Below are 15,063 nucleotides of genomic sequence, written 5' to 3'. Positions count from 1 at the left end.
TCTGGGGTAGGAAGCACAGCTATCAGATTTGCTGTTTGATCTTTTATAACTGCTTCCAGGAGACAAATAAAAGAAGAAGCCACCTTATAAATGCACAATGTTAACTGGCTAAAGTCAAGCATAAGCAGATAATTTAACAATGGTTAAAAATGGGAAAGCGACTATTGGCACTTTATAGACAAACCAATTTATTGGTTATATGCATGACTCATTTTCCACCTTTTCTGTTTTTATTACAACAAGCCTTGCTAATTTTATATCTTCCTTTTATGTCTATAGCTAGAATCTTTAAGAGGTCAAGATTTGAACTCACAAATTCCTGGCAATCTGCCAAGAGTTCATTGTTCTAACAACTAGATCAGTGTTTCTCAGACTTGTCCTGGAGTCTCACCTAACAGGATATTCCTGAATAAATAGGTATGTTACAAATTTTCATCCTCTAAAGACCAGTATATGCAAATATCTTTGACATTTCAAATTTCCGAATACCAGACCTGCTAGTTCAGGCTCCAGGATGAGACTGGAAAAATGATTAATTAGCTACATCTTCATCCTAGTCAATTAGAGATGACACATCTTTCCATTGTCCCAATCTTTTTTGTGTGTGTGTGGTTTTTGCTCCACCTATGGATCACCACACCTCAGAAAAGTATGACAGAATACAACAATAAAGGGAGGATGTGAGTAACCTGACTGAAAGAAATTTCATCCTGAGACAACCAAGCAAAATGGTTTCTTGTTGAATTAAAAGTTGTCTTTGAGTTGTAATCTGAGGTTTGCAACTTTGGATACAAGATTTCCAGATGGAAATATAGGCTGTAATACTGTGGATTAGAAGTGTGGAATCTCAGCTACGTTGGTAGAGCCCAAGAAAGGAGAAAATATACAATTTTTAAAAAGGAGAGCATAAAATCAAATAGAGTAATAAGGGAAAGAACACAACTACTAGCAAATATCATTAAAGTCAGAGAATTGAAGGTTGAAATGTCAAAGTCTGTGTGGAGGGGTATTTTCAGTTTGACATCTAAATCCAATTTTGGACACTTTGGGAAAAATGTCCAAAAATCCAGTAGAGAAAATGACCATTTTCAAACCAGAAAAAGTCTTTTTTTTTTAATGGTCATTTTCTAGATGTGTTTGTCCTTAGAGTGTCTAACTTTTTGAACCATTAAAAAGAACCAACGACACAATTGAAAAAACACAAAAAACCAATCATTGGGATATAGGAGAGGCCAGCACTTTTAGCGTCACCCTTCTCCTCCACTGCCAACTCCACACTTCATTCCTTTCATCTAGCTGCCTCCTATGCCTGGAATAAACTACCCGAGTTTGTCCGTCAAGTCCCTTCCCTTCCCTTGTTTAAAAGCAGACTGAAAACCCACTTTTTTGATATAGCTTTCAATCCTTAACCCTACTCCTCTGCCCTCCAATCCAACCCGCTGTTTATCATTCCCCTTAACTGCATCCATGACATCCTGTCTGTCTTGCCTGTTTAGATTGTAAGCTATTTCGCGCAGGGGCTGTTTCTTATTCTTTGTGACTCTGTAGTGCTATAGAAATAATTAATAGAAGTAGCATTCTTAGCAGACTGGCCACACAGACATCCCAGCAGAGCAGTGGGGCACTCTAGGGGGTACTGCAGTGAACTTCACATAAGGGGTTCCAGGTACACATCTCACCATAACCTCCTTATATTGTATGGTGGGCCCTCCAAAATTCACCCAAAGCCTACTATACTCAACTGTGTGTCACCTATATGTTGGTACAGTTGGGTTTGGGTGGGTTTTGGAGAACTCACACTTTCCACTGCAAGTGTACTAGTTAGAGTGGGGTATGGCCTGGGTCCCCATCTCTATAGTCCATTGCACCAACCACTAGGCTACTCCAAGGACCTGCTTGCTGCTCTAATAGGCCTTAACATCTGAAGCTCTCACACAGGCAGGTATGTACTGTTCCATTTACATCTTTAGGGGTTGGGAGGGGATCATGCTTACATAGAAACCCACCTTTTTGATATAGCTTTCAATCCTTAACCCTACTCCTCTGCCCTCCAACCCAGCCAGCTGATTAACTGTGTCCATAACATCTTGTTAGTCTGTCTTCACTGTTTTCTTACTCTTTGTGACTGTACAGCGCTGCATGCGTCTGGTAGCGCTATAGTAGTAGTAGTAAATGACCCAGCTAGTCTGCCCATCTGCAGAGATCCCGCGTGCCTTACATCCCTCCAGTGATCATCTGGTCAGTTTAGCCACCTTTTTGGCACTTCTTGGCTATTGAACAAGGTCTAGCTTCAAACATCCAAGCTTTATGCTGAACATTTCTGCAGTGTTTCATTATTGTAACAAAAAAGTCTTCATCTTAAGTATGCCCTAATTCCACCCAAAACACCTCCCACACCTCAACATGCCCCCTTGAGATTTAGATGCACTGCAGACAAACTTCATAGCAAACCATCTAAAAAATGTGTTTCAAAAATGGCAGTTTGGACATTTTAGCAAACAAAATGTCCAAATACCAGCTTATGTCTTTTTTTAAATGTTTTTCTCATAGTGTAGCTACTGTGGTAGTAAATCATAATGTCAAAATCTAGGTAAGGTACTTTATGACTTCTCGGAAAGTAAAGGAGAGAAAAACAGTCAATGAACAAGAAGGACCTGGAAAACACAGTTAAGAGCACAGTCGGAAGGAAGTGAAACAAGAGACTGGGAAAGGTTGATTAGGAAAATAAAATCAGCAGACAACAAAGGAAGGGAAAATGATTTTTTTTCAATTTAGTGATTGAAATGTGTTGGTTCTGAGAATTTATATCTGTTGTCTATATTTTGCACTATATTTGTCTATTTTTCTGTAGCTGTTAACTGAGGTGACACTACATATTTTAAAGTCATCTGCCTTGACCTCTTTGAAAAAAACCAGAATATAAATGATGATTAGCATTTTCTCTGTGTACAGAGTGCTTGGTGTAGTTTAATTTTGTGGTTACCATAATGTATTGTTAATAAGATTATATTGTGTGTATATGAAAAAGGAATGGAAGAAATTGCATTACAATTATTACTATGGGGGCATGGTCTGGGGCAGAGCTTGGGGTGGAAGTACTCAGTTGATATTTGTTAGACTTAGGGGGTACTTGGCTTGAAGAAGTTAAGAAACACTGGTATAAAGAAAAGCAAAGAGAGGCAGTTGGAATCAGAAGGGGAAGAGAGTAGTTTGTCTCTCTCTGGTTAATAGTTTTGTGGCTGGCTACTTCTGTGCATATAGCTCAGGGAATCAGGCCTAGATTCTCAAAAATCATGTTAAAAACTGATGGGCAGCTGTCGCAGTCTTTATGGTAGCGATTTTAAAAAAGTGAGTCATTCTCCAAAAAAATGCTCATGCAAATGAAGTTGGCTAAGAATAGCGAAGATTTGCTAAATTTGCATGTGCCCATCACTGGTGAAAGCCGAATGGGCACATCTGCAGAATAAACACACCAAAAAAAACCCCAATGAGCCACCAAAGTCAGGCAACCCTCCACCCGACAGCGGGAGAGATGCCCACTCTCTCCTACAGCAAAGCAACACACTCCCCAACATCCCCTTGGCAGCGGGAGAGAAGCCCACTCTATCTAATGTACCTGGGGCAATAGGAAGATTAAGTGACTTGCTCAGGGTCAAGATGTGAAAATGTGTACATTTTATTGTTGTTGTTCAAGGGAAGGTGCAGATTTGAGAACCATCTTGTCCTGAACATTAAAGAAAAAATAGGCAGAGGAAGCTGCAGCTTCTGTACTCTGAGGTTGTGGGTTCAAACCCACCCTGTTTCTTGTGACCCTGGGCAAGTCACTTAATCTTCCATTGCCAACAAATATGTTCCTACTTTGGGCCATAACACCAATAATGTTTCTTGTCATTCATTCCAACCAGAACATCTGATCTTGATCACACATGCAGAATACAGATCAACCCTATGCAAATACAAGAACACAAATTAAAAGTCCTAATATACACAAACAAAACCCTAATGCCAGACTCTGTATGCATGTAGTACAACACCAGAGAAATAGAAACAAATGCATAGACAGCAGATGTAAATTCTCAAAACCAACATATTCCAATCATTAAGTTGAAAATAAAATCATTTTTCCTACCTTTGTTGTTCATCTCTTGCCTTCCTTTTCTCCCATTTTGTGATCTGGTATCTCCTTTTCTCTCCTCCTCCTATTGCCTACCATGGTCTGGCATTTCTGACCTCCCCTTCCCTTCCCTGCCCCAGAGGTCTGGTATCTTTCTTTTTTTTCCCTCTCCATCTTCTCAGTCCAGCATTTCTCTAATGTTCCTCCCCTCCATGGGATCTGGTAAGGCAGCTGCTCTTTCATCCATTGGGCAGCCGGCAGCATGAGAGAATGTGCTACTTTCGGCGGCTCGTAACCTTTCCCTCTGCTACTGCTTCCAGCTTATGAGGGAACAGGCGACAGGAAGCAGTAGCCAGAGAGCTTCTGGGCCGCCAAAGGCAGCGATGGATCCCACGGAGGGGAAGGGGGTGGTTTGGAACATGGACTGCTGTAAAGTTAAATGTAGTCATCGCGGGACCTTGCTGTACCTCCCCGCGGCTGCTGGCTCTGCTCTGGAACAAGGAAGTGATGTCAGAGGAGGTGGACCAGCAGCCATGGGGAAGTGGAGAAAGGTCCCGCGATGAATCAATTTAAAGTTTACTGCCACTGCTGCTGGTTCAAGAAAGCAGCAGTAGCAGAATAGGGAGGGTGGTTCCGGACCCTTAGGGCGTGCACCCGGGGAGGACCGCCCCCCTCCCTTGGGTACGCCGCTGTGCCCAAATGCACCAAATGATGTGCATGAGCTATAATATTTATATTAAAAAATTTTATTTCACTTCCAACTTAAATGGAGCACATCTGAAACATTCATATTGATAATTCACTAAGGTTTAATAAATTTAACAGACACAATAGTCTGTTCACTGCGATTAGGCTACTTATCTGACACATTTGGTCACAAAACTGTTGTCAAAATGTCTTCAATACAATCTGTGCCTAACGCCCTAGAAATTATTAAAAAGCTTTAACAACGCTGTGAGTCTTCAATAGCTTATTGAAGCTTATTCTACGTAACCTCAATGACCCTGGTAAAACATTCCACATCTGAAGAACAGATAGTAATAATGCTGATGTCCATGTTTTCATATGGCACGTTCCAGTAACTTTCTCCATATGCAATTTCATCATAGATTGAGATCCTAATATATACATTGGTCTGTTTCTGCAAATTTGGGTCGAATACCGCAGTGCCTCCCCATAAACCACTGGGGAATGATCAGCAATATTTTATATAGCACAGGAGTGATATGCTTATTTCAAGATGGCCCTGTAATTGTCTTGCTGCTGTATTTTGAATTACTCGTATGCTCATATCTTTGTCTATGTTGCACCTAACAATAACGCATTACAAAAATCAATTCTAGAAATCGCCAGACTCTACAGATTGAAATTTGGGGCCAGATAACATTGGTTTTAACCTTGTCAAAGTGCACAGTTGAAAATAGTCTGCTTTTAATAACCTGCAGTACATGTTCCTGCATAATTAAATGAGGTTTAAGGAAAACTCCCAGAAGTCTCGTGTGTCATTACTGGGAGTTTCATAGACTCCAGTTTCAGCTCTTGTACCTGTAATAACTTTCTCTATAAACTACATGCATGACTAGGAGGCATGCACATGACCTGCTCATGCTTCACTCGCATATATGCCTCTTGCAGTCAAGCACTGTGGCATTTCTGTACCACTTTATAGAGTAGCACCTAGTGCATATAGGCACCTGTCAATGACACCCATGATGTATTTAAGTAGCATATACTTCTAGGTGCCAGTTTATAGAATTGCCCTGCCTGACATTAGCACTTGATTGATTTCCAGAGCTCATTAATGTAAATTAAGATCATATTTGCCTGTATAACATGTTGTGTTATTTCTCTAGAATATACAGTTCACTTGGGGATAAAATCCAGCAAAGTCTTTGCTGAAAAGAGAGATCTGGCTGTGTTTATTCTTTTTGCCTCCAGTATTCAATTGCAGTGTAACTTTCATGAGACTATCTTTCACTAAAGAGGGGCATATCGTGTGTGTGTGTAGCTGATAGTACCAGAGCGATCTGTAAACTGAGAGACTTTAGTTTTTGTTCTTGAATAGGTGAACTCGCACATTGGGATTTGGCCAATCCAAGGTATCGGTCTTATCTACCTATCTCCTCCCTCCACATCTTACTGTACTTTAACCTTAGTTGTTCATTTACAAACTGAAAACCTAAAAGTTACTAAAGGAAAAATTCTTGAGAACTTCTAAATGCAGATTGTAGAATAAAGAGCCATGCTCTGTGCATTTTTAACCACTGTTCTTCACTTTGTTCCACTTTAAAAGATGATGGACTGCTTGAAGAAGCTGCAACCCCAAAACTGGATTTACCCCACCGTCATCCTCTGTATCTATGGGTTTTTCTCCATGTTGCGGCCATCAGAGCCATTCCTTGCACCTTACCTAACCGGACCAGATAAAAATTTGACCATTGATGAGGTATGTTCAGATGCAATGGCAGAAAGGGAATTTCTCTTAAGTCATAATTGGATATAGATTTTAGGGGTGAGTAATAAATGACTTCGGATTTGCTATCATTTAGAGTCTGCTTTCTTCTGCTTAGATATGAAAGTGTGCTACCGAAATGCTGGAACTCTGCTTGCTCAAAGAAAATTTACATCCCTAACCTCTGAGGGGAAATGGCAAGCAGGCATCCAGTTCCCTAGACTTCTGGTTTGGGTTCTACAGCTACATTTTTATACAGCCTCACTTTATAATAATAATAATAATAACTTTATTCTTGTATACCGCATTACCATGGAAGTTCTATGCGGTTAACAGATGAAGAGACTGTACATTTACAGCGAAGTTACATTTTCGGCGACGCTACATTTACAGTGAGGTTATTTTTACAGCTAGGTTACATTTGCAGTGAAGTTACATTTGTTGTAAGTTACATACAGCGATATTACATACAGCAGTGTTACATACTGCAGTGTTCGATAAGGCAGAGCAGAGGCATTTAGTATGGGGAGTAACGAAGACGGGATAATTAGATGGATTGAGTGATCCATTTTGTTAAGCCATTTAGTGGCTAACAAGATCGGAGGAGTCAGAGTCTGAAGGTAAGTCGAATTCAGAGGAGGATTATTATGGAAAGGGAATGGGACTTGTATACCACTTTTTTGTATTTACACATTCAAAGCAGTTTACATATATGCAGGTACTTATTTTGTACCTGGGGCAATGGAAGATTAACCCTCCCACCCCCCCTTTTTTTTTTTTTTTTTTACAAAACCACACAAGATGTTTTTAGCGCTGGCTGGCATGCTGAATGCTCTTTGCTGCTCCAACGCTCAGAGTTCCTATGAGCGTCGGAGCAGCAACTGCTGGGGACCAGTTTCTCACCTCTTTTCCAACTGTCCTGCTCTCTGCCTGAAATCCCAGCCCTGAAACCATCAAAAAAGCGCCCTGCTCTCTGCCGTTCTCCTCTCTGCGAGCCCGTGTTTTTAACCTGCAGTTTTAACCCTCAGGTTAAAAGCAGGGCTGCACTTCTCGCCACCAGCCCTGGCTGATCTCAAGGGCTGGAGTGTACTCTTCTGTGTCAAACTGTGACTGTCCTCTGCTAGTTGGGGTGTGCTGGAAGGAGAGGCAGAGAGGAGGAGGGATCCTTCATCCTGATTCTTCCACGCTGAAGGCCGGCCCTCTGACCTGGGATCCGAGAGCCCCCTGTCCTAGAAACCTTCACGTCCTGTACACATAAATGTCTCTGTCTCAAATCCGAGCAGACAACCTTGGATCTAGCCTCCTCGATCCCCCCCCTCTTCCTCCCAAGCTTGTGTTCATTTTTATACAGCCACACATTAATGGTAACATTAGCACATGGCCACAAATGAAGTTAATAGGAAATAAGGATTTTTAAAGGCACAATAAAAATGGCTTTAGCATGCAGGAAAGCTTTGTAAAAGGACCCCTAAATTTAGCACGCACTAAAAGAATTTAGTGTGTGAAACACAAAGAAAGGAAATAAAAAAATTGTCATTCCAGATGGGCAATATGAAATTTTATTACACAGTTTATATACTACACTATCCAAATTCTAAGTGGTTCACAGTGATCATCTCATAATTCTGCATTCTACCATAAAAACAAACATATTTTCTTCCCACTAATCTCCAGTCACAGTCATCACTGGTATATTCAGTGATATTTCGCTCCCATGGACTAGGAATATGGCTTTTGCAGCACACCTATCCCCAGCTGGTTCAGGGGACAGCACGCACAAAAATCACCCAGGTTCCCCCTTGGCAGAGCATAGCATACTAAGGGCAGAACAGTGGATGCAGCCCACCCTAGCTGCAGGCAGTAAAGGGGTGCATGGAGAAGGAGCCACAATCCATGTGAACGAGGCCATCAGCCCCACCCCCCTCAGATATCAACTTCCTGTTCTGAGGCAGGGGGTTGGCAGATCCGACAACCATATGCACGCAGACTGTGGCCCTGTGACTGCTCCACAAAATTTCACTCCCTCACCCCAATCCCACTGCCTGGAGGAAGGGGTGCTCTGCCCCAGGTGGCAATCAAGCTAGGTATACCACTGCACTACACCCCCTAGGCTGGCCTTATTCAATTTATAAAATATCCAGGTTCATAAATTTAAAAGAGAGTGGTTTTAAAGTACACTTATATCGCTCACATTTTTATAAAAATGGAAACAGAAAAATGGGGATTCAGCTTAGTTTTCTGTAGCTCTGTATAGTTTATGTGTGCAAAGACCTGCTGCCATTAGGTCATGTTTGAAACTGAACAGCATCCTGGAGGGTGACCAGGAACGTAAGTGTTTGTACAAATGGATTACTGGTCAGTAGAGAATGACACAAGGACAAATCATAAGTGTTCGAGGCTTGTGCGGTTAAGGCAGAGATTGTAGGAATGGGGCAGGACAGGGACAGAACTCACAGCGACGGGGAAATTGAGTTCCCGTGTCATTCTCTACTGGTCTACTGTGTCGACATCTGCAGTGCCTCATGCCCACTCATGTTATCCTCAGGTCCCGCCAAAAAATTAGTCTGCTTTATAGCTTTTTCTCTGGACAGCCTCTACTCTTTCTTTCCAGAGATAAGACCTCAATAAATGGGCATATCCCTTCAGGAACATAAGAACATAAGCAGTGCCTCCGCCGGGTCAGACCATAGGTCCATCCTGCCCAGCAGTCCGCTCCCGCGGCGGCCCGAACAGGTCACGGCCTGTCTGAGTCACCAGAAGGGGCCCCCTTGCCACCTTGGTTTCCCATTGAGTCCTATCTTCCCATCGAAGTCCTAACCCTCCGGTCTTGCACATGCACGACTTGGTTGGATTTCTATACTTATTACCTAGTTAGCTTTCTATACCTGTGTTACATCCCAGCACCTCTCTCAGTATCCCACGATCCCCCTATCCCTCAGGAATCCGTCCAATCCCTGTTTGAATCCTTGTACTGTACTCTGCCTGATCACTTCCTCCGGTAGCGCATTCCAAGTGTCCACGACCCTTTGTGTGAAAAAAAACTTCCTTGCATTTGTTCTGAACCTATCTCCCTTCAGTTTTTCCGAATGCCCCCTCGTGCCTGTTGACCCCTTCAGCCTGAAGAATCTGTCCCTATCCACCCTCTCTATGCCCCTCATGATCTTGAAGGTCTCTATCATATCTCCCCTGAGCCTCCTTTTTTCCAGAGAGAAGAGCCCCAGCCTATCCAACCTCTCGGCGTACGGGCAGTGTTCCAGCCCTCTTACCAGTTTTGTTGCTCTCCTTTGGACTCTCTCAAGTACCGCCATGTCCTTCTTGAGGTACGGTGACCAATATTGAACGCAGTATTCCAGATGCGGACGCACCATCGCTCGATACAATGGCATGAGAGGTCTCGCTAACAACCTTACAATAGTTCTGCCATTTATATACCTTTCTCTATGCAGTCTAACATCCTTCAGCTTTGGCCATTCTTCTACACTTTTAAATAATTGGATATCACTACCCAGAGTGGTCTTTCCCTACTTTGTTGGCATCAGTATTTCATTCCTAATTATGGTAGCACGTGCTTGGATTTCTGTGCTCAAAATACATAAGAGTCTTTATACTAAGGTGCGCTAAGTGCCATTCAGCCCATAGGGATACAGTGAGCTACACTGTATTTAGCACACACCAATCATTAGCACACCTTAGAAAAATGACCCATAGTGTTTCTTTTACTCCCAAAATTAAAGCAGAGGATCGCCCATTTCAAACAAAAAAATAATCTTTATACACTCCATTCAGAATCAATAAGCAGGCAATCTTCAATACAAGTTACTTCAATGGTCTGAGAGACATTTGGAGCATTGAGATCAAGCATCAAATTTCTGCATCACAATGGCCATGAATTTGGTCTTGGAGAATGCGATGTACAGTGTCAGCATCTATGAGACAAACTTGGTTCTTTTTGTTACATTGAGTGTTTTGGACCCCTGTTCGTTTACAAAAATTAGATAGTTCCAAGTCCAATAGGTGCTGGCACTGTAATCTGGAACCTGGGACATTAGATCATCTACTTTATTATTGTCCCTATAGTAAGATATTTTGGAATTCAATCTGGTCTCAAGTAAATTCATTATTGGAAAATATGTTGCACATTCTTACGATACAGTGTTATTTGGCATGATGATGAGAAAAAAGAGTCAAATATCATCATATAACAACAAGCTTTTATTAGTTATGACAGGGGTTGCCATCCAACATATAACCAATAATTGGAAAAATCACAGAAACCTTAGTTACACATTTTGGTGGAATTCATTATGTCATATATTTAAAATGGAACGAGCAATAGCAGTACAAAGAGGGACATATACTAACTTTATAAAAATATGGGGGCCATTGGCAAAATATTGTGGTGAATAGTCATCAATTCTTCTCTTTTCCTTTTCTTTTCTTTTTTTTTTAGCACACTAAAGGGGGGGAGGGAGTTGGGAATAATTTTACATAATATGTTATAATATGCTATATAATATGTGTATATTCCTATTGAAAATGTGATAAAGGATGGGTGGTTGGGGGGGGTTATTACATCACTAGATTTTTATGTGGTAGATATTAATGTGCTATTGTGGAATAATTTGTATAATATATTCTTTTGTGCACTTGCTGTTCAATTTGAAAAAGAATAAAGAAATTAAAAAAAAAAAAATACAAGTTACTTCTTGTAGTTGGTTGAAAGTCCAGTCTTCAATGTGGGTTGGCTTGCCTTTTTCTAACCCAAGATAATCTTGGCAATACAAGAATTACCTGGATGTTCATGCAGCACTTGTGGATCAGGTCTTTGATCACAAATGGTTGGAATTTACACCTCTGCCTCAGGGTTCTCAAGTTCTGCTGGGGTCAAGAGTTTTTAAGCAGACTGCACATTCCCAGCAAAGGAAATAAAACTATTTGTTTTTCTTGGGGCTCCTTTTACAAAGGCGCGTTAGGCCTTAACACACAGAATAGCGTGCGCTAGCTGCTACCACCTCCTCTTGAGCAGGCGATAGATTTTCAGCTAGCGCGTGCTATAGCATGCGCTAATTCAGTGCGTGCACTAAAACTGCTAGCGCACCTTCGTAAAAGGAGCCCTTGGTTTGTTTTCTTCTCTGTTACATCTAATTGGCTCAAGGAATCATTGACACAATGATGGAAGGGCTGGTCATTTATTGATGAGAGCTACTACTGGAATGGCAGCTATCTTACCTCTCTCCCCAACTACATCATATCCAAGCCAAATGCATAATACTACAATCCAAGCCATCGGCTTGGCAAACATTTGTAATTTTAAGCTACCCTTCACACCTAGCACACAACAATCAGGTGTAAAAGCCCAAATCATAGCCACCTATTATATGTTCCACTTCGATGAAATGGGTGAAAAAATCCAGTAAAGCTGCAGCCAAGACAACTGATGGTAACTTGGGGCAGATGGGTTTAGATTCATTTTCACAGTCAACTGTCAGTCATTTTCACAGTTTAATTCTGAAAGCCATTTCCAAAATCTGCACCGACTAATGAATCTCTCTCTCTTTTTTTTTCCCAGGTTACAAATAAAGTATTTCCAGTCTGGACATACTCGTATTTGGTGATCCTGTTTCCTGTTTTCTTGCTCACAGACTACTTCCGATATAAACCAGTTATTATATTACAAGGACTCAGCTACATTATTTCATGGTTACTGCTGCTTTTTGCCCAAGGAGTGCCTGCTATGCAGGTACTGGAATTTTTTTATGGCATGGTCACAGCCACCGATGTTGCATATTATGCCTACATTTACAGTGTTGTCAGTTCTGATCATTATCAAAGAGTGACTAGTTATTGCAGAAGCATCACTCTAGTTGGGTTCACCATTGGATCAGTGCTTGGGCAACTTCTTGTTTCTTTTGCTGGCATCTCCTATTTTTACTTAAATGCCATCAGTTTGTCCTCGGTATCTGTGGCATTTATCTCTTCTTTTTTTTTACCCATGCCAAAGAGGAGCATGTTCTTTCATCATAAGGCAGCAAAAACCGATGCAGATGTATCATCACTACCGCCCAACAATAATGGACCACCAGATGAACAAGTTAATGTAGGAAAAGTACCTGAAAGTAGTTTGGACCAAAATGAGAACAGCAAACATTTCTTAAAAGTCCTTCTCCAGTTGTGCAAAGACTTAAAAGAATGCTATTCTACAAAGCAGCTTCTCTACTGGTCACTGTGGTGGGCATTGGCCACCGCTGGTTATAATCAGGTGGTGAATTATGTTCAGGTATTATGGGATCATATAGAGCCTTCTCAAAACTCTACAGTATATAATGGAGGAGTTGAAGCTGTATCAACCTTTCTAGGTAAGCTGACTGGAATGGTCAAAAGGACCTTGGAGTAATAGGGAGTTGTTTTAATTATTGTAGGACTTTGTGGCTGGAAGGGACAGTGGGGGTATGTTGGCTGTGAATTGAAAAGGTAGAGTTTGCACGCTCAGCTTCCCATAAAGTGCAGTTCTCTAGAGAAAGATGGTAAAAACTGCCTTGCGTAAGGCATATTCTGCCTTTGGGGATAGGCTAGGATGTACTTTGGGCAGTGTGAGCAATAATCATTGGGAAGATAGAGAAAATTATCAGTTGATTCATCCAGTAACTACTATATTCTTCTGCAAAATGAATATTTAAACATATACCCTTTGACACCGGCACCATGCCAATTCCTCTTCAAGAAAACAATAAGATTGGACTGGTGTATTTCATGAAATACTGTCCCCAAAAAGGCCCATTTTAGATAGATCTTTGAGATGGGAATGGAGATGTCCAGGTCAGAACAAACAACAAAAAGTCCAACAGGACAAGAACCCACAGGTTCAAAATCGCACAAAAAGCAGTGGGAACAGACAATGAACACTCCACAAAAATAATCAAGAATATAAAAAACAGACTTGTTTATTTCAAAACAAAAGGGCAAACATCAACTGTGTACCTGACACAGTACTGTGTTTCGGCAAATCAAAATGCCTGCATCAGGGGGTCACTGTGGTGTTGTAATACACACAGGTGAACAAGTCCTTTGTTAATATAAGGCTAGGTCAATCGCATGCAGAAAAAAGTCAAACGCTGAAAAGCTATAACATGCAGATCACATCTCTTCATTACCCAGCAAGCAAATCATTAGTACTTTCCTTTGCTAAAAGCAATTATGAAGAAATACTGCATATATTTACATAGCTGTTCCTCTCTCTTCTAAGGGGCAGTGACATCATTTGCTGTAGGCTATGTGAAAATAAACTGGGATCTTTCTGGTGAACTGGCTTTGGGAATATTTTCAGCGATGGATGCTGGCTCCTTGTTCCTTATGGACTTTACACGGAACATCTGGGTGTGTTACACTGGATACCTGATTTTCAAGGCATCTTACATGCTCCTTATAACAATAGCAACGTAAGTACTTTATCAGTTATCAGTGCTGATGTTGGTGCACCTAAGGTCTAAGCTTCTACTCCTATTTTATGCATCTGAAAAGAAAGGAGGAGATGCTTAAAGAGGTACTGAAAAGGGAAAATATTACCATTTTTGTCATACCTCCAGTTCCCCAAAAACTGGAGAAACTTTTCCAGAAAATCCCCCCAAATGTTTATACACCAGAAATCATATCCGTACCAGACACTATAGCCTCTATATAATTCACAAATGCATCTCAAAACACTATCACAGCCATACTAGACAGGCATGTAATTTTGGAAGGTGGCCTTTATCGTCACTTCTTGTTGCTTGGCAACCATAATATTTGTATCATCACCAAGCCCTCCTCCCCCCCCAAAAAAATAAAAAATAAAGATTTTAATATAAAATCTGAAAAGAGGCTTTCCCCTTCTTCTCATGCAATAGCTCCATTTTAGAAATCAGAATTGAATTGTCCAGGTCAAAACGTGCAAATTCCAGTACTATTTTAGAAAAGGATCAGCCAACATTGAACTTTTTCTGAAATATATGCAGTATTACACATATATAACTAGGCATATACCTGTACAACATAGACAATTAACCAACACAAGTCTATGTGCCATAACTCAGATGCCTATGGGAACACAATGGGCTTCTCAGCAGTATTAATGTGTGCTAATTGTTAGTGTACCTTAGTAAAAGGAGCTCTATGTGTGCTATTTTAAAAAGACAGTACACATGTCTAGATGCTTCCAATTATTATAAGTACAGAGTGTGTAATAATTTAGCCCAATAGATTTATGTGTGCATGGGGGGGGATATTGAGGAATTAAGTGGGTGACCTCCCCTAATTACATTTGTAGAACATTGTCTAACACAAACACTTTTATAAAATCTATACATACCCAGGCACAGCTGTAAATACCCATTCCAGAAGGGAGACTTTTGGCCAGTCCTGGCTTTAAAATTACTGAAGAGCCAGCCAATTAACTTCCTTGTCAAACTATTCCACAATATTCCATTCGTAAATAAATCTTTGTTCTCTCCTTAACATCATA

General features: G+C 41.0%; 1 protein-coding gene across 3 annotated transcripts in view; it reads left to right on the top strand.

Annotated features, from left to right (window-relative positions):
- Window positions 1-15,063, top strand: part of SLC19A3 (solute carrier family 19 member 3) — a 35,105-nt gene that overhangs the window by 8,968 nt on the left and 11,074 nt on the right. For all 3 annotated transcript variants that reach the window (XM_033959305.1, XM_033959303.1, XM_033959304.1), the window contains exons 2-4: window positions 6,408-6,560; window positions 12,136-12,922; window positions 13,810-14,002. In XM_033959305.1, the coding sequence (XP_033815196.1) occupies window positions 6,408-6,560; window positions 12,136-12,922; window positions 13,810-14,002 (1,133 nt within the window). The remainder of the gene's footprint in view (window positions 1-6,407; window positions 6,561-12,135; window positions 12,923-13,809; window positions 14,003-15,063) is intronic.

The sequence above is a fragment of the Geotrypetes seraphini genome, chromosome 9, assembly GCF_902459505.1.
Source record: "Geotrypetes seraphini chromosome 9, aGeoSer1.1, whole genome shotgun sequence".
NCBI classification, from domain to species: domain Eukaryota; kingdom Metazoa; phylum Chordata; class Amphibia; order Gymnophiona; family Dermophiidae; genus Geotrypetes; species Geotrypetes seraphini.
This window is presented reverse-complemented; position numbering and strand designations above follow the sequence as displayed.